This window comes from Sminthopsis crassicaudata, chromosome X (genome assembly GCF_048593235.1).
Source record: "Sminthopsis crassicaudata isolate SCR6 chromosome X, ASM4859323v1, whole genome shotgun sequence".
Taxonomy (NCBI): Eukaryota; Metazoa; Chordata; class Mammalia; order Dasyuromorphia; family Dasyuridae; genus Sminthopsis; species Sminthopsis crassicaudata.
The window spans coordinates 64,315,435-64,333,938 of record NC_133623.1 but is presented as its reverse complement, the minus strand read 5'-3'; the positions used below and the strand labels follow the sequence as shown (position 1 = coordinate 64,333,938).

General features: G+C 53.3%; 1 protein-coding gene across 5 annotated transcripts; it reads left to right on the top strand.

Annotated features, from left to right (window-relative positions):
- Nucleotides 1-363: 363 nt before the first annotated feature.
- LAS1L (LAS1 like ribosome biogenesis factor) lies at nucleotides 364-17,805 on the top strand. 5 transcript variants are annotated; one of them, XM_074277629.1, is made up of 13 exons: nucleotides 364-1,460; nucleotides 5,254-5,379; nucleotides 6,039-6,108; nucleotides 6,919-7,000; nucleotides 7,249-7,488; nucleotides 7,904-7,950; nucleotides 8,600-8,709; nucleotides 9,269-9,354; nucleotides 9,734-9,940; nucleotides 10,459-10,606; nucleotides 10,752-11,155; nucleotides 11,450-11,603; nucleotides 14,320-17,805. In XM_074277629.1, the coding sequence occupies exons 1-13, from the start codon at nucleotides 1,156-1,158 to the stop codon at nucleotides 14,741-14,743; spliced, it is 2,403 nt and encodes an 800-aa protein (XP_074133730.1). In that variant the 5' UTR covers nucleotides 364-1,155; the 3' UTR covers nucleotides 14,744-17,805. The 5 variants fall into 5 exon arrangements, with proteins under 5 accessions (XP_074133730.1, XP_074133727.1, XP_074133728.1 ...); XM_074277626.1 differs by having other exon boundaries at nucleotides 6,919-7,042; XM_074277627.1 differs by having other exon boundaries at nucleotides 6,919-7,042; nucleotides 14,323-15,915.
- Nucleotides 17,806-18,504: the final 699 nt, after the last annotated feature.

The window sequence follows — 18,504 nt, the reverse complement described above, 5'->3', positions numbered from 1 at the left end:
ACAAGCAAGTCCTTCGGTTCGGCCACGAGCGCCGCCGAAGACAACGCGAACGAGCGCGCTCCCGCCCTTCACGTGCTTCGGCGGCGGCGTCGGGCGGTTCGCCTCCGGCCCCAGGGCCTGCGCCAGGCCCGGAAGAGGGCGTGGTTCCGGGTCTTCCGTCGTTGGTCTGGGCCCCTAGGCGGGCAAACGCCGCTGCGGCGGCGGCTGCAGCAAGGGTTGGGGCTGGGGCAGGAGCTGGAGAGAGATCGAGGGCGGGGCGGCGATTCGGAGCTGGAGCGAGGGCGGGGGGAGTCGAAGAAGCGAGGGCGGGACGACTCGGAGGAGCGAGGGCGGGGAGGTTTGCAGCAGGAGCGGAGGCGGGGCTCGGGGGAGGAGCAAGAGCGAGGGCGGGTTTCGGAGCAGAAGCAGAAGAAGGAGCGAGGGCGGGTCTCAGAGCAGAAGCAGAAGCACAGGCAGAAGCACAGGCAGAGGCAGAGGCAGAGGCAGAGGCAGCAGCAGCAGCAGCAGCAGCAGCAGCAGCAGAAGCTGGAGCCCCAACAGGAGGTCAAGCTGGAGCCCTTGCAGGATGAGGGGGGAGGGCGGGGCCCGGGGCAGGAGCAGGGGCAGGGGCAAGAGCAGGAGCAGGGGCAAGAGCAGGAGCCGGAGCAAGAGCAGGAGCGAGGCCAGGTCCCGGAGCAGAAGCTGAAGCTGAAGCACAAAAAGAAACAGAAGCATAAGCAGAAGCAGGAGCAGGAGCAGGAGCAGGAGCAGGAGCGAGGGCGGGTCTCGGAGCAGAAGCGGGAACGGGAGCAGGAGCGAGGGCGGGTCTCGGAGCAGGAGCCCAAGCGAGGGAGAGTCTCGAAGCAGAAGCGAGGGCGCGTCTCGAAGTTGGAGCAGGAGCTGGAGCGAGGGCGGGGTTCGGGGCAGGAGCAGGAGCTGGAGCTGGAGCGAGGGCGGGGCTCGGAGCAGGAGCAGGAGGGAGGGCGGGGTGAGTCGGGGCAGGAGCAGGAGCGAGGGCGGGGTTCGGGGCAGGAGCAGAGGCGGGGCGTGCGGAGGAGAATTCTCTGGCGAGTGCAGCGGCGGCGTCGGCGTCGGCGTCGGAGGCGCAGCGCGACCCGGACCCCGGACCCTCTGCCTTGGGCCGAGGTCGGTATCGTTCCGTCCTGGGTGAACCGAATGCTGACAGCTAGCGCGATGGCTAGCCGGCAGGAGGAGGAGGAGGAGGAGCCGTCGACGTCGGGGACCCAGCAGGACGCGGTCCCGGGGCCATCGCCCAAAGGTACGCCTTGGAAGCGGAAGAGGAAGCCCCTGCCGACTCCGCCGCCTGCCGAGCCCAAGGTGGAATCCGTGCAGGTGACCAACCGCAGCGTGGTGGCCTGGCGCAGCAAGGCCGAGTGGGAGCAGGTCATGGTCTACCTCTTCTGCTCGGACCCGGAGCTGCAGCGCCACGCGCTCAATCGAGTGTCCGCCTGGAAGGGCAGGTCAGTGCGCGGCGGGGGGCGCGCCCCGGGCCAATAGGCCGGCTGGCTGGCGCGGGGGGGAGCAGGCAGGCAGAAAGGCGGGAAAGTGGGAAGGAGGGAGGCGGGGGAGGGGCAGCCCGCTAGGGACTGCGGGGTAAGGCAGGGCCTAACAGGGGGCTGGGAGGACGTGGTGTGGGCGGGCGTGCACGCTGGGCTCTTGATCTTCCTCGAGGCGTCTCCCTCAGACCAGAACCCCCAAATTGGAGACAAAGGAGCTCCCCCGATGTCTAGGGGAGAGCAACTCCCTAAGTGTCCGATTGGAATTCGCGAGGGGGGCCTCCCGGGGCTTTGTTAGACCGGCCCAAATAATCTAAGGGCTTGGCAGCGTCCCTAACATGTATTGAACCCCTCATCCCTCCAGGAGCAACCTTCGCTCCCCCAACCTCTTTATACAAGTTACATTATCTTCCTTTTCTCACTTTGGCGTCGCCCCTCCCTCAAGCCCAATTCTGTTCGGGACCCTTAAAATGGGGATAAAAAAGTGCCCCCCCCCACCCACAAAGATTATGGGAATATGGCCCCATGAATCTCTGATTGGTTTGGGACCCGCCCCCTTCTTTGTCACACCCAACCCGTGTTATAAATGTCGGCGTCTGCAATGCGGCAATTTGGAGACCGTACCCCGCATGCTCCCAGAAACAAACCAAGATGTCATCCTTGCTCAGACCAGCCCCCCTCCCACCTGCTCTTGCTCTTCCCTCCTCCCACCTGGGCTAGAAGCCCCAAAGCTGAGACAAAGGAGCCCCCCCGACATCCGCGACTGAGGAGGGGTATGGGAGAGAATGGTCTCTTATCTCTGATTGGTCACTGCTCGAGGTCCCGCCCCCATCTTTGTCCCACTGGGTCCCTATTATACTTGTAGTTCTGAAGTGCGTCAGTGCTGCATTGCGAACCGTACCCCGCATGCTCCAAAAACAAGGCTTATGTCATCCCTTCCCAGACCCCGCCCCCTTCCATCTCAACCCTCCTCCCCTCTCCAACTTCTCCCTCCCACCTGTGCGTTGCCCGGACCCCCGCACCCGAAGCGGAGACAAAGCGGAGAATGGGGGGGGGGAGGTGGATGGACCCCATGAATCTGTGATTGGACTCTGCCAGGGGATCCGCCCCCTTCTTTGTCCTACCCGGCCCGTGTTATACTTGGGTTCTGCGGGCATCTGCAGTGCCGCAGTGCGCATCGGACCCCGCATGCTCGGAAAGGAAGCTTTATGTCATCCCTGCTCAACCCCTCCCCTCCCCTCTCAGAGCTACTCCCCCCTCCTCACTGACTCCCTCCTCCCACCTGCGCCTTCGCTTTTCCCCTGCACTGCAGTCTAAGCTTGAACCCCCAAACCGGAGACAAAGAATCCCCCCACCCCGAGAGGAGGGGAGGGTTTGAATAGCCCCTTAAGTCCTTGATTGATTCCTTTCCGAGGACCCGCCTCCTCCTTTCTCCTCCCCAGCCCCTGTTTTCAATGGGTCTTTCTAGCATCTGCAATGCGACAGTGGGCAATGCGCGCTCCCCCCGCCCATCTTTTCCAGAACAATCTGCAATCCCTACTTGAGTCTCTCCCTCCCGCATCCACATTTACCCCTGTATACAATGAATCCGTAAATACGCTGTTGCACACCCGAAGCTGGTGGAAGGGGGCTTGGAAGAGCAGCAAGTGCACCCATCCCCCTCGTCTTACAGAAAAGGGGGAAACAGGTGGTGGTAGGGAGGGGCATGCATCCTAACTGTAGAGCTGAAAAGAACCTCAGAGGCGGGGAAACTGAGGCCACCCAGAGGTAAAATAATTAGCCCCAGGTCTCATGGAGGACTTCAGTCAATCAGTAAACATTGATTAAGCTCCTGCTTTGTGCCAGGCACTGTGCTGAGCTCTAGGGATACAGGTCCCGATAAGAACAAAACCAGTTCCCCTCCCAGGGTAAGAGAATTTCCAGATTTCCAAATTTGGAATTCCCAATTTCCAAAAGGAAACCGAAAGGGGGTGGAGGGAGAGGGCCAGCAAAGTCCCAAAACAATGGGGCTGGGGAGGAAAAGGACACCCCCGATAATTGACTTGCCCAGAGTCAGTCACACAAGTAGTGAGAAACAAAGGTTGCCATTTGAGCTCATGTCTTCTTCCTTCCAATTGTATGTACCATGGAGAGACAAAATCAGCAACAGGCCCTTAATAGCTGACATTCTGTCTGGGAAGCAACAGGTTCCTACAATTATCTAGAATTTACAGGCTGCATTAAGCTTTTTTTTTTTTTTTTTTTTTAAATATATATATATAAACAAAGTTCTTATTTCTGTACAGGCTGCATTAAGCTTTTTTTTTTTTTAATATATATATAAACAAAGTTCTCATTTCTGTACAGGCTGCATTAAGCTTTTTTTTAATATATATAAACAAAGTCATTTCTGTACAGGCTGCATTAAGCTTTTTTTTAATATATATAAACAAAGTCATTTCTGTACAGGCTGCATTAAGCTTTTTTTTTTTTTTTTTTAATATATATAAACAAAGTTCTCATTTCTGTAGTTTCCAAGCATCTCTTTAAGGGCTGCACATGGGGAAACTGAGGCAGTCAGGAAGTGGCAGGGGCCAGATTTGCACTTAGACTCAAGGGCCAGCTCTTACTTAGCACACCCCTAACAGCTGCAGATGTGGCTGGGGATTGTCTAGGTGAAGGAGGAGGGCTGGCCATGGGGAAAGCATGATAAAGGGGACAAAGAGCTGACTTTGTCACCTCTGGTGTTTATAATGTGTATGTCCTTGGTCACTTAGCATTCCTAGGTCTTATTCTCCCCTCCTCCCCCCCCAAAAAAAACCCCAAAAAACAAAAAAAAAAGGTTGGCCCTATCTGGGGAGAAATGGTGCCTTCTGATCACCTGAGTATTCAGAAAGGTTTCCTAAGCTGGGTGATGAGGAAAGACAAAGATTTTAACTGCTTAGATTCCTCTGAGGGGCATGTGCACAGTTAAGCCTAACAAGATTTTTCATCTTGTCTAATAGCAGAATATGAAAACAGAATTGAGGGGTTAATGGAAGGGGGAAAGAGGATTCAAATAGAGAGGACTAATAGAATTAGAGAATAGAAAAGAAATCTTCAAATCTCACAGTGAAAAGAGAGCTGCTCTTTTATCTGAGGGAAAGTCCCATCTCTGACATTGATTCATTGGCTTATGAGTCACCTCTCTGCGCCTCGGTTTCCCTCTCTGGCCTTTGAGATCTTTTCCAGCTTGACCAAAGAGACATCTAGTGCTATTGAGGTGTCGTAAGTTAGAACGGTAAAATGCAGTTTTGGAGCGGCCTTTAGAGAGGCCCTTGAGGGCCCGCTGAGCTGGTGGGAATCTTAGAGATGACAAGGGTTGACTCCCTAGGAGTTGAATTCATGTTCTCTATCAGCTAAAATGGCTACATGCGGGCTTAGGGAGGGGCAGCCATTGTGAGTTCCTTATGAAGGAAGCCTTCCTTCCCCCCTCTGCAGAGGCCCCCCCCTCCCTTTCCCCTTCCACCCCCGCATTTGTTCTTTCTCTGCTTCTAATCCTTGGTCTGCAGAAGTCTCTAGGCAACTGAGGGTTGCTAAGGCAACCAAGAGTTGCTAGGCAGTCAAGCATCACTGCCTTGGTCTTCTCTCTTTCCCTCTCTGGCTCCCCTTCTGGAGAGCAGGGACAATTACTTCTGTTTCCTTTGAGGGAAAGGGAGGGGGCAGGAGCCCAAGAGTTTTGTGTGTGTCATGAAAGCCCTTGGCCGAGGTGCTGCTCTAACGGACTCTACCCCTTCAGGTGCAGCAACAACCTCCCCCTGGCTGTGGCCTGCACAACCGATCTCGTGCTTTGCAAACTTCTGGATGGGACCTCCTCCTTGGGGACCCAGGAGCTCGTGCTCCTCTATGGGATGGCCTTGGTCAGGTAAGCCTGCTGGGCCCCCGAGGGCCTCCAGAACAGCAGGGAGTGGGGAGCAGCTCCACAGCTCTAGCTGCTTCTTGCCTGTGTGGTCTGGACTAAGGCACTTCCCTTCCAATACACAGTATCTTCTCTCACTTAGCTTTAGCCCCTTCCCAGTTGCCAACAAACATGGGCAAGCTTCCCCAATAAACCCTCACTTGATTCTTCTTAAGCTGCCATCTTTTTCACTGCCAAAGTCCAGGAAAACCCAGTAACATTACTCTCCCTTGTCATCCATTGCAGTGTGACTAGATTTCATTCCTTTTCCCAAAGTCCCCACTGATCTCTTAATTGCCAAAGTGCCTTTTCTCTTGGTGCTGGGCACTTTTGGCCTGACTAGTCACCCTTTTCTCTATCGGCTGCTGGGAGCCCCATCCTCGTTCCCCGTCTCACTGCTCCTAAATGTGGCCAGCCCTCAAGGCCCTCTCAGCTCCCAGGCAGAGGAGGCACTGTTGCTCCTTCTTCCCCTCCCTCCAGTCCTCTGGCTCCTCCCCCTCTCCCAATTGGGCAGCTGTAGGAGCTTCTCAAGGTTCGGCCCCTCTCTAAGGGTGTCTTGCACACAGCAGCTGAAAGGATTTGGCTAAATCTGAGGTCTGATCATGGCCTCTTCTCTCCCGCCCCAGGTTTGTTAATCTTATCACTGAGCCGAAGCAGAAGATCATCAACATCCCTTTGCGCCGCCTGGCCCACGAGGTATGAGCTCACCACCCCCATCTTTCCAGGGGCAGGCCTGAGGCAGAGGGACAGACAAAGAGAGAACAGGAAGGTTGGAAGGGGCAAAGAAGGCCACTGATTTAACCTCCTACCTAGAGCAAGAATCCTTTCTATACCTTCTTTGGTGTGGGTAAGATGATCCAGTGAGTTTCTGAAGCCTTCCGGAGATGGGGAGCTCGCTCCCTTTAGAGCCAGAAACAATTCTCATTGCTTGGAAGTTGATCCTGAGGATGAACCAGAACCTACCAGAACCTACCTCCGCTCTCCCATCCCACGAGTCTGGGTTTGAGAATCCCGGGAGTTCATGGGAAAAATTGCAGCTCACTCCTGGCCCACTGGGCCCAGAAGTCCCAGCTGTAGCGGAGCCTTCTCACCCATTCCGTAGTAATGTTCTTGGCACAGCAGAAGTGAGGCAGTACGAGGAAAAAGAAGGCAGAGCCCCCAAGGTGTCCCGGCCTCATCCGATAGGCATTTCCCATACTAGAGTAGAAAGAGATGGGCAAGGCCCCCTGGCCTAAAGGGTATCTGCGGATAGATAGGCCCTGGGCGTGCAGTGTTTCCTAGGGAAACTGCCAAAGTAGGCTCTTCTTGGTAAGGAAAACTGAAGCTTTCATGGGCTCCACATCCTTTGGGAGCTTTCTCCCCCTTCTCTCTTCCATTTCTCCCCTTCCCCTTCCTCCCGGGTCTCTTCTCTCCCTGTTGCTGTTTCTTTCCCCCACCTCCCTTTCCTCTGTCTCGCCCTCCCTGGCCTTCCCTCTCCCATCGCATCTTCCGGTCTCTTCCCACCAGATGCACATCCCAGAATGGGTTGTGAACCTTCGCCACAGTTTGACTCACAGAAATCTCCCAAGACTGACTACCTGCAGAAGAGGTGACATTTTCCCCTTTGGAAGAAGTGGAGCTGGGCTTGGGGGTGGGTTTGGGCCCCTCTGCGTTGGGGATGAGGGGGGGAGTTTTCCTTGCTCTTTGGAGGGTGGGACTTAAGGGAGTAGGGTGGAGGAGAGCATAGACCTGTAACCGTTTCTCCTGGCTGGACTGGCCTTCAGAGACTGGGTGGCAGAAGCCCTTGGCTTCCAGGTAGGGCCTGATGATTCTGCCTTCTTGCTCTGTCTTCCGTAGGCTGCGAATTTGTCTTGGAGTGGCTCCGTCGGACCTATTGGTGCCGTCAGCTGGGGAATGACTTGGGTGAGCCCTGGGATTCGGGAGTGTCTATCCGGGAGATAGAGATGGCGAAGTCCGAAGATGGAGAGCGGGTGGTGGAGCTCGAAGAAGAAGAAGAGGAAGAAGAGGAGGACGTGGAGGAGCTCCCCCGGGAGGCACCTCTTTCCACAGAGGCTCGCAGACAGAGGAACGTGCACGGTATGGCTCACACGGGGAGGAAGAGGGCGCCGGGCACAGGCCAGGCACACCAGGGAAGTAGTCCAACCAAGAAACTGTTGAGGCCCAGAGGAGAAAGGAGATTTGCCCAAGGTCACACAGCGAGTGACCAATGTAAAGCCCATTAGCATGGGCCGGACAGTCGTCTAGTCCCTCCTCCTTGTGTTAAACAGAGATACAGCCGTGTGGTCCCCGGCCAGCTAGTGAGGGAGCCCCATTGCTGCTAGGAGCAGAGCCTGGGCCCTCTGTCTCTGCATGCATCCAAGGTGGGCAGGGCCCCCAAGCATAGGGCTAGAGCTGTTGGCCAGTAGCCCCTTCCGTTGAATTTCCATTTGGCTTGAAGGTGTCCGCTGTGGACCTTAAATAATAAGGCTTTTGGTCATTTTTCTTTCTTTAGAAAAAATCCGGAAACTTCTGGTGTCCTATGGAGAACAACAATTTAAGGTAAATAAGCTTGACACACACTGCCGCCCACCTGCTTCAGGGGAGGCGCCGTTTGACAGCGCCTGGATTGGGCCAGCCGGAAGGATAGAGAACGGTGTGGTCGCATGGTTACCGGTGTGTGGAAAGTTCTAGACAGGGGCGAGCCCGCCAGCTCCCAGGATGCTCTGGACAGTCATTTTAGTCGGGGCAGACTCGGCTCTTGTGGTCAGAGTCACAGTGGGGGGGGGGGGGGCCTCAGGGTGTGCTGGGAAATAGGGGCTAGTGCTGAGTTGGACACATTGGGGGACCTTTTGGTCCTTTCTCTTAGGGTATGGCTCTTCCTAACTCCTGTGCCAACCCACATTGTACACAGAGGGCACTGTGACTGCCTCTTTTCCCAAGGGGAGGGATTCCATCTTTCCCCCCACTTTTTTGCTGCCTGAACTTAACTACAGCAGTAGATAATGGGCCAGCCTTGACAGCCTGTCCCCTGAACCCAGGCCAGGGCACTGGCAGTTGGGTGTTGACCCAGGCATCACATAGTGCAGGTACTTCCTGTGTGGCTAGTCCTTCTTTGTCAGGAGTGCTCCGATGGCCTTTGAGCTCCGGCCTGTCGTCCAGGGCTCACTCCCCGGCGGCCGATCCCTGAGCTGGCCCTCTTTGCTAACAGGTGATCCGGCGCTCCAGGCAGCTGCCCAAATCTATGAAATTGTGGACCAAATCCACCCGCGAGGTGGAACGTTTGGTGGGCCGCCTGAAGAAGCTGGCCAAGGAGAACCGGTATGGGGGGCATCAGGGAGTGAGGACTGGGAGCTTGGATGTGAATCCTGCATCCTCTGGCACTTTTTCTGTGTTTGATCTTCCCCTCCTTGGGCCTATTTCCTCATCAGTAAGCTGAAGGAGATAAAGCCTTCACTCTTAGTAGCGGAGTAAACTTGGTTCGACTCGGCTTCCTCCTTTGTAATTTTTAGTAAGGAAACTCACCCTAGAGTTTCCCAGGGGGTGCCACCCTTTCCCTTTAGGCCCAGGGACCCTGCCAGCTATAGGAATCAGAGCCAGAATCTGGAGAACAGCCAAGTAAGACAGGTGGAATCCAGAAGCTGTGTAGCCTAGGGCTGCGGCCTCTGCCTCTCTGGGCCGTGCCCGTTGGCCCCTTGGTCTCGTTCATGGATTGGTGTGAATGTTGTCTTTCGGGCCCGGGCCAACCTCCTGGGCCTTGGGCCACTTCCTCCCAGGGGTTGAGGCCAGTCCCCTTCTAACCGAGCCAGCAGGGCTGCAAAGGAGGCCTCAGCCTGCCCCCCCCAAGGTTGGCAAGCCTGGTATATTTTTCCTATTGCAGAAATTATATGATGGACACCCTGCTTGATGAAGGCTTCCTCATTCCTACTATTGAGCAGCTGGAAGCTCTGAAGATTCAGCCAATAGGTGCGGGCTTGTGGGCCCAGGAACAGTTTCAGTACTCCCTCCGCCCCTCTCTGGGCTGATGTGGCTGGGCTGTGCCCCCCACCCCGACCATTGCCTCGGGTGCCAGACCGGGCCCTTCTGCCGGAGAGCTGGCAGGTTGAGTGGTCCTCGGTTGTCTCCGCCACACACACACACCCCTTCTCAGGATCTGATTGCAAGGGGCTTCTCTTTTACTGCCCAACAGGCAGCTGGGGGGGGGGGGGGGAGAAAGGAGCTGAACTTGGCCCAGGGACCTGTGGGCTGGGGATGGCTGCCCACCCGTGGCTGTCCTGGGACAAGTAGGCCTCGTGTGCGGGTGCTGAGCTGCCCTCTTTCTCTCGTTCCTGCTTTCACCCATTAGAAGTCGTGAATCTGGTGAGCCTTCTGATGCCACGCGCCTTCTCCACCTTCTGGCAGCCCCTGCTCAAGGGCTTGCAGTCCCAGTCTTTCATGCAGACCCTGCTGGAGAAGATGCTCAGAGCTCTGCCGGTTTGTGGCGAGACGGGGATCCGTCCGGCCTATCTCATCTGCTGGATCAATGAGCTCGTGGTGCTCTACACCACCCCTGGTGAGGGCTGACCCTGCTGCCTCTTCTCTGCTCCCTTCCCCCTTTAGCCTTCTCCTTTTCCCTCAAACTCGCTTCTCTTGCACTTTCTGAACTGAAGAGATGCCTTGGGGCGTAGCAGGGAGAACATCTCCCCTCCTGAATTTGGACTCTCCTCCCCAGTGTGGTTAAAGTTCCTTAAATATACCTTTACGAAGGTTTGCACCGGGGGAGTTGCTGAGCTAAGGAAGGGCACAATCTGTTGAGGAACGAGGTGCTGAATAAGCCTTTTCTGGACTTGTTCTCTATAAAAATCAGTCCCAGAATACATTGAGGAAAGTGCTAAGAGCCAGGTGAGATCTGAATGGCAAGGTCCTTGGTGAGTGAGAGGGCTCCTCAACCCGGAGCCGGTTTACCCATTCAGAGCTATTCCACTAGAGAGAAGGGCTTTGAGGCTAAGGAGTCTGGGATTTGTCCCGTAAACTTTGGGGGGGTGATCTTGGACATCGGAATAGGATGGATACCAGGATCTCTCTCCTCAGGACCCTGCCAGAAGCGCCTCACCTTAGGCCAGAGGTCTGTTCGCAAGAGCTGGAAACTGGGACCCCGCAAATTCACCTATAATTGGTCCCAGTTGCTTGATGTCTGCCTGGATGCCACCTGCTGGGCCACTCCCCACCTCGTTCAACTGTAAGTCCCAAATGGGATCAGGTGAGATTAGGAGGGCTCTGCCCCTTCCCTCCAGGGACAGCTTTAGCCAACCTAGCAATGACACCTTGATCTTCAGTAACTAAAAAGGGGTTTTCTTCGTCTCATCTTTTCGTCTTTTGCTCAGGGTCCTCAAGGCCATGGAGCCCCAGCTACCCCTGGAATCACAGCAGAACCTGCTGTGTCTCTGCACCATCTACACCCAGGGTGGGAATCCTGCTACTGCCGCGCCATCCTGCGAAGGGGAAGACCCCCACAACAGGCCCGTCTACACCCTGGAAAACCTCAAGTGGCAAATAAAACGCAATTACATGAGGGAGAAAAAGAAGAATCGCAAACCTGGAGAAGAGGACGAGGATGATGAGGATGATGAGGAGGAACCCGAAGAAATCGAGTCAGAAGATTCCTCTGAACCCGAAGTGATGGAGGTGGATCCAGAACCAGAGCAGGAAATTCTGCTGAAGGAAACTCCAGAGATGCTGGCAGAAAAGCAGGCTGGCTTGGAGGGCTCCCCGTGGCAGCTGTGTTTAGGTAAGAGGCCCAGGCCTGGCTCCCAAGCAGCCTCCTGGAGCCTATGATGGCTCACCTGGAGAGGATGATGCCCTCGGGGAAAGCCCCTTGCCAGGCTGGGATTGAACTGGGCCCCTCAGATGCTGGGAGGGGGGGGGGCAGGAAATGACACGAGACTGTAGCCTCCTTTCTCTACCTTGCTTTGGCCATGGTACTTCCCTTGGTTGGCTAGGCCTCAGTTTCTGAATCTGTAAAATGGAGGGACTGGCTTCCAAACTCCTTGCTAGAGCTGGCTCTTTAATCCCTCCAATCCAGATGACATAAACTGGAGCGACTTTCCCCTGGGCAAGGTTCCAGGCCAGGGCGACGAACCAGATGAACTGATGTTGGAAAACTACACCCTGATATCTGTCATGGATCAGCCTGTGATCCAGGGTCTGGATGATGAGGCTCATTCGTCTACTTTTGGGTGAGTAACCTTGGCCCCGCCCTGCTTCCTGTTCTGGTAGGTACAGCCAGCTAGTTGCTCTGAAAGGCAGAGAACCATTCTCCTCCCCTAGGAAAAAAAAAAATCTTCGTGGGAAACTCGAGCTTCCCTCCCCTGCTCCCAAACCCGCACCCCACCTCCCAAGGCCTTAAGATGCCTCTGACATCCAGGAGCTGATGCCATAGAGGAAAAAGGAGGAGGAGCTGAAGTCAGGCCGGCCTGGCTGGGGGGCCTACCTGCACGGTGGCCGCTTGCTGCTCCTCCCCCTCGCTATGGGCCCTTCCAGTTCCAAAGCTTAGGATTTGATTTCTTATGTTGTGTTGGCGCCTTTTGTTCTGCTACCACAGACATTTCTCAGTATGCCCTTCCTCTTCCCCAAGGTTCTTCCCCCATCCCCACTGAACAGAGAAAGGCAGTTTAGACAAATCGACACAGCAGCTGAGACTTGACAGCATGTGCCCGTTGTTTATCACAGTTTCTCGCCTCCACTGAATAGAGGAAAATATGTTTGGTCATTTGTTCTCTGAAACCAAGATTGTTTGTGACAGGCGGTCAGAGCTCGGCTACCTGTTAGCACTTTGACCTTGTGGGAAGCCCTGTGTTCAGGTCTCACCTCTTGACACATCCTGGCTGTGGACGAGTCACTTAACCTCTCAGTAGTTCTCTCAGAGGCTAAGTTGCAGAGTAGGCGCCAACTTGTACTGGTGAAGGGAGTTTTCCAGGTCTGGACAGAGGCTCTATTGTTATTTTTGGTCATCGTTTTGACCATGTCCTCACTCAGGCTTTCTTCTCTGTGCATCAGCTCCGATAAGTCTTCCCGGAGTCCTTTGTTGTTTGTCAACTTTTAGGACACGGCCTTGGGTTGCTTAGTTGGTACCAGAATTAGCGAGGACATCGGAGGAGACAGGTAGCCAGGCAGGCTCTGCCCGAAGGTCTCTGATGAAGTGCTAGCTAGCCAGCTACTGGTTCGTGAGACTCCTCAGGCCACTTGGGGACTTCTTTTAAAAATTGGGTTGGGTCCGGCCCTCATTCCACCCCACCCTAAGTTTGAAGCGTCTGTTCTCTCCCCAGTTCCCTGGACCTGAGAATCCCCAACATGGAAGGCCCACTGTGGACCCAGAATGAGCTACATAGCCTCAAAGGCAACATCCAGTTGTTCTAATAGAGTGGAAGGGCACCCCCTCCCTCTCTGTTCAGACACTCCCCTTTCCCCACAAGCACTGGAAACCAAGGTGCCCACCTCAGTTTACTTTGCTTAGTGTCGGTTGTATTTTTTTGGGAGGAAAAAAAAAAAAAACTCCTACTCCCCTTGCTCTGCACCATGGGCCTGCTGGCCTGTGCTTCTCCCAGAGCTGGCCTGGGTTGGGGGCCTGCAAAGGACCCCCAGCTCAGGAATCCCCTCTGCAGCAGCTCCCCTGTTAAGTAGTCATCCCCTTGCAATGGAGGGCTTCCCCTGCTGGGGCCCATGTCAGGCCTGGAGCCTAATTCGGCCTCTGCCGCTTGGCTAGCGCTCCTGGTCCCGTCCTCTGGGGTCGAGCAGACAGGCTCGTCAGCATCTTGAGCATGTTTCCAATACTCTCGCCTTCCATTGAGGAGGGCCGTGGTCCCCGCCCCGAGCATCTCTGGGCCTTTGCCACCTCGGACCCCACTAGTTGACGCTGATGCCCCACGGGGCGCTGATAGTGGATTTGGAATCTATCTCTTCTCCCTTTTCTCTGCTTCCCAGAGGAGGGTCTGTTCTTGCCCACCACACTGTCCAACGCCAGCCAAGCAGAAGGGAACCCTTTCTTACTTAGTGTTGTGTCCTGTGGCCCCTTGTCCCGACTTCCTCAGTAACAATGCTGCAGAGGGGATTCCTAGGCCTCACCCCAGTGCTTTCCCCAGGACCTCGTAGGGTCCCCTGCTTCTGTACCCGAGTTTAGCTTCCTTAGTTAGATCCTAACCTGTACCTCAATAGCAATCCCTAAGCCTTGACTGCTACTCCCTTCCCCCAGTGCCATTTGACCAGTAGATCCCTTCCCTTTAGAGCCCCAAGGCATGGCATGCAGCTGGGGAGAAAAGCACACCCCTGTTCCCACTCATGCTTCCAACGTGTTGAGAACAGGCCGGTGGATGAGGTGCCTCTGCCCGAACTTTTCTCCTGTGTGGGATTTTTTAATATCATTGGAACGGATAGGGGCTTCTTCAAAATTCTCTCCTTTGTTCGCTTCTGTTGAATAAAACTTAAATGTGTCTGTGTGCTTTCAAGTGTCTGGTTACTGGGGGGTGGGGAACACTTGTTTACCCAGGTCTCTCGGATAGGAGCTCTGAGCCAAGGAAAGTGAGAAGAGCTGAGGAAATCTTGTCACATTCACCAGAACCGGAAAAAGTAACAGTGGCCTCTAAGCCTCCTTCTCCCAGCTCTGGCGCCCGGGTGTTCAGGGTACCTTCCCGCCTCTGATTTTGGGTGCCAAAGTCTCTCCCAGCACTGGCATTCTGCGTTGAATTTTTGGTTTTTTGGTGACGTATGAAGCAAGGATTCCCAGCTATGGTTGGAAATGCTTTTGGAGACGTGAGGGTTGAAAAGGTTTGAAATAGTTGATGTCTTGACTCCTTTAGAGAATGTTAGAAGGATTGCCTTGCCACAGTGAGCACCCAGTAGAGATTATGTAACAGATTTGTGAATGATCCAGTCAATACAGTTTTATGATTTTCTCAGCAGCAGCATGGGAATAAAAGCAGAGTCGGCAGATGGTGGGAGTTATCCAAGTTTGGGGTTTGGCACGACATCAGAGGTGGGACAAGAAACATCCCTTTCCACCATGCCGGTTCTCCAGTCAGAGGCCACAGAGGAGATACACACTTCCGTCGCGAACCAGTTTCCTGACCTTGGGGAAAGGGGAGAAAACACCATTTCATCAACCCAGGTTTCCTGCTACACAGTGGAGGATGATTCCGATGATTCCGATGTAATCATTGAGTGCCACATTCCCGCTCCTCCTAGAGCGGAGGGAAGTGGCCAGTCTAACCGTGTCCCAGTGATTGTGAACCCCCAGATACCAACCAACCGTGCTCGCTATCCATTGTGTCCCCCCACATTTATTTTCCCTCCGATACAATGTGACTCTGACGATTCGCTCTAAAATTGCCTGGTTTTTACAGAGCCCTTGGTGCTCTCTGTAACGCCTGTTTGCTGAGCAGCAAACTTGTTTTTGTCTTTGAGCTTTTCCTTTTGTACCCCGTCCATCTCCTGCCTCCCTCCCAACAACACAGCCTTCCTGGCACTAGATGCACTTTCATTTCCCAATTCGCTGGTTGAGGCAGGGGACTCGGAATATTCCTTGTTCCCTGTGGCCGCTTCCAGATTCATTCTCTACCTCCATCGCTCAGTAATTCCTCTCCTCTGAATTTCACTCAACCCCTATTTCCCACCCGGTCAGAATTCTGGTAGCTATTGTCTACCAGACCCGACTCCCAGACCACTCCCTCATCCGTGAGTTTCTCTCCTCCCCGACTCCTACCTTCAGATTAGAGGACCTCAACATACACAGTTACTCCTTCAAACACCCTAAGCTCCCATTTTCTCAACTTGGTCATTTCCCCGGCCTACTTCATCTCACCTCAGCTCCATCCACAGAGATGGCCGTTCCCTTGTTCTTGGCGTCAGCCACAGATGCACCGTGTCCGTGATTGTGAGCTCGGATATTCCCTCGTTGCTTCATAATCTGTTGTCGTTCCATCTCTTCCTCTGTCTAGTGACCCCACATCCCGTTCTTCGTACCGTGACTCCGATCTCCTAACCCCTCGATTCTTTTCCAGGCCATCACCTCCATACTCGCTACACTTCTCCCTTTCCCCATCTTACCCCTTTGGTGAACCAATTCAACTACACTGCCCTTTTAGCTTGAGTCTCAAATCTTGACCCACTAAGCCTCAGCCTTGGAATCACTCCTACCATCTGCTGCCTTCACTCCTACACAAGTGCTGTTGAACAAAGGTGAAGAAAATTGTGCTGACAGGGTCCACTACGAACGACTCAATTGGGCCTTCACCACTGCTAGACAATCCTCTTACACCTCCTTAAGGGATTCGCTCTCCCACTCTCCATGACAGCCCTTCCAGATGTTTTCCTCCACCCTCCCATGGCTCCCTCAGCTGAGAGTTTTGCCTCATATTTTACTGGAAAATGAGGCCATTTGCAGTGATCTCGCTCTTCTTCCCTCTTATCTCCTATCACTCAGATGCCTTCTGCCACTATTTTCTACTTCACACATTCTTTACATCATGAGGTGGCCCCAATCTTTGCCAAAGCAAAGCCTTGTATGTGCCCAAGCCGTCCCATCCCATCCCATCCCGTCTCCTTTGTCATCTTCAGTCTCCCTGTCCTCTGGCTCTTTCCCTACTACCTACAGATGTGCCCATGTCTCATCCTCAAAAAAACTCTCATGTGGTCCGCTCCATCCATCCTTCCTTACTAGCTCTCATTCCCTACCTCTCTCTCCCTTTTGTGGCCAAACTCCCTGAGAAGGCTGTCTATAACAGGTGCCTGTACTCCTTTCCTCTTTACAGTCTGACTTCTGACCTCATCATTCAACCAAAACTGCTCTCTCCAAAGTTACCAGTGATCTCTTAACTACCCAATCCAATGGCCTTTTCTCCGTCCTCATTCTTCTTGCCCTCTCTGTAGCATTTGACACTTCATCACCATTTTCTCTTTGCTATTCTCTTCTCTCCAGGTTTTCAGGATACCACCATTCCTTCTGTCTCCTTTGCTGGATTCTCATCCATGTTACTTAAGCCTCCTCACTGTGGGTGTCTCCCCAAACTCTGTTCTGTCCCATTCTACAATTTTGCTGTAGGGGATCGCCTAATGGCTTCCGTGAATGGCTCCCATGGATTTAAGTATCATTTCTATACCGATGATGCTCAAATCTTCTTTTCCAGAGTAAAATTTGCGACCTCTGGTCTCCCAACTCCGATTGCCTATTGGGTATTTTGAACTGGATTTTCCACAGACATCTTAAACTCAACATGTCCCAAAGTGAACTCACTTATCTTCCCCCAACCCCACCTCTCCTTTCTTCCTAACTCCCTTTACTGTTGAGGGCACCATTATCCTCCCAGTCCCAACCCCGGTGTCATTCTTCAATCCCAACCCTCTCGCTTCTCCACACCCGATCTGTTATGGCCTCTCTATTTTACCCTCGTAATCTCGCCTGTATAGCCCCGCTCCTTTTAGCCTCTGACACTGCCGCTCCCCTGTTAAAGACCCTTATCCCCTCGCACCTGGCCTTTTACAGTAGCTTGCTGGTTGTTCTTACCCTGTGCCCCCTACTCCAGGCTGTCAAAGTGATTTTCTTAAAATGTATTTCTGATCCCCACTAAGCTGTTAAAGTGATTTCCTTAAAAGTGTATTTCTGATCCCCACTAAGCTGTTAAAGTGATTTCCTTAAAGTGTATTTCTGGTCCCCACTGAGCTGTCTCAGTGATTTTCTTAAAGTGTATTTCTGATCCCCACTAAACTGTCCAAGTGATTTCCTTAAAGTGTATTTCTGATCCCCACTGAGCTGTCTCAGTGATTTTCTTAAAGTGTATTTCTGATCCCCACTAAACTGTCCAAGTGATTTCCTTAAAGTGTATTTCTGATCCCCACTAAACTGTCCAAGTGATTTCCTTAAAGTGTATTTCTGGTCCCCACTGAGCTGTCTCAGTGATTTTCTTAAAGTGTAGTTCTGGTCCCTACTAAGCTGTTAAAGTGATTTCCTTAAAGTGTATTCTGGTCCCCACTGAGCTGTTAAAGTGATTTTCTTGAAATGTATGTATGTATGTATGTATGTATGTATGACTGACCTTGTCACCCCTTCCCTATTTCAATTCCTGGGGTTCCCTATTGCCTCCAGGATCAAATATCCAATCCTCTGTTTGGTGTTGAAAGCCCTTTGCGACCTTGCCTGCTCCATCCCAACTCAATATGAACCCCCCCCCCTTCCTATATTCCCATTCCCCCTTAATTCGGGTACTTTCCTTCTGTTAATTATCTCCTATTTCTCTTGTATATAGCGTGTTGGTTTATGAATGTTTGTATGTTGTCTCCTTTGTTAGACTGTGAGCTCTTTGAGGGCAAGGTTACCCTTCTTTGTATCCTATATGCTTAGTACAGTTTCTAGCACATAGTGGGCGCTTAATAAAATGCATATTGACTGACTGACAAGGACTGAAGGATTTGATTGCCGAATCGAGCCGGTGGAGATGGGGAGGGGAGGAGAGGATGGCTAGTGCCTGGGAAAGAACTGAAAGTGACAAGGGATTGTGATCAGGTAATAGAAGTTCAGAACTCCTGAACCAGGAAGTGGGTGATGGCAAGGGCAACGGTATAACACCCATCTTCTGCCTGGGTGTAGTTGAGGTGGGGTGGAAGTGGGGGCCAGGGGAAGTGAGCAAGCTGCGGAATTGGGTGTTTGAGGGAGTATCTCTATGTTGGAGTTCCCTAAAATGAGGGCAAGAGTTGGGAAGACTGAGCCAGGCCCTGAACTCAAGCAGGAAGAAAACAGTGGCCTGGAGGTTGGGAGATAACAGCTACCAGAATCTTGATGGATAAATATGGATCCAAGTCCAGTTGGATCTGCCTCGAGGGAGTTTCCACTTTGTGAAATCAGCTTCAACACCTCCCCCCTCAAACAAAACAACCCCGGCAATAACCCCAAACCCCCAAAAGATAAAGTGCAATGAGAGGAGAGGTAAAGCGACTCCAGAAAGGTTTCCTGGAGGGACCAGACCTTGAACGGTGGGGAGGGTCAGTAAGCAGCTGAAGAACATCCCTCTGAGGTTGACTACCAGTGTGACGTTGGGCGTATCAGAGGCAGCTTAGTGTAGTCCTAGAGTCAGAAATACTTAAGTTCCAGTC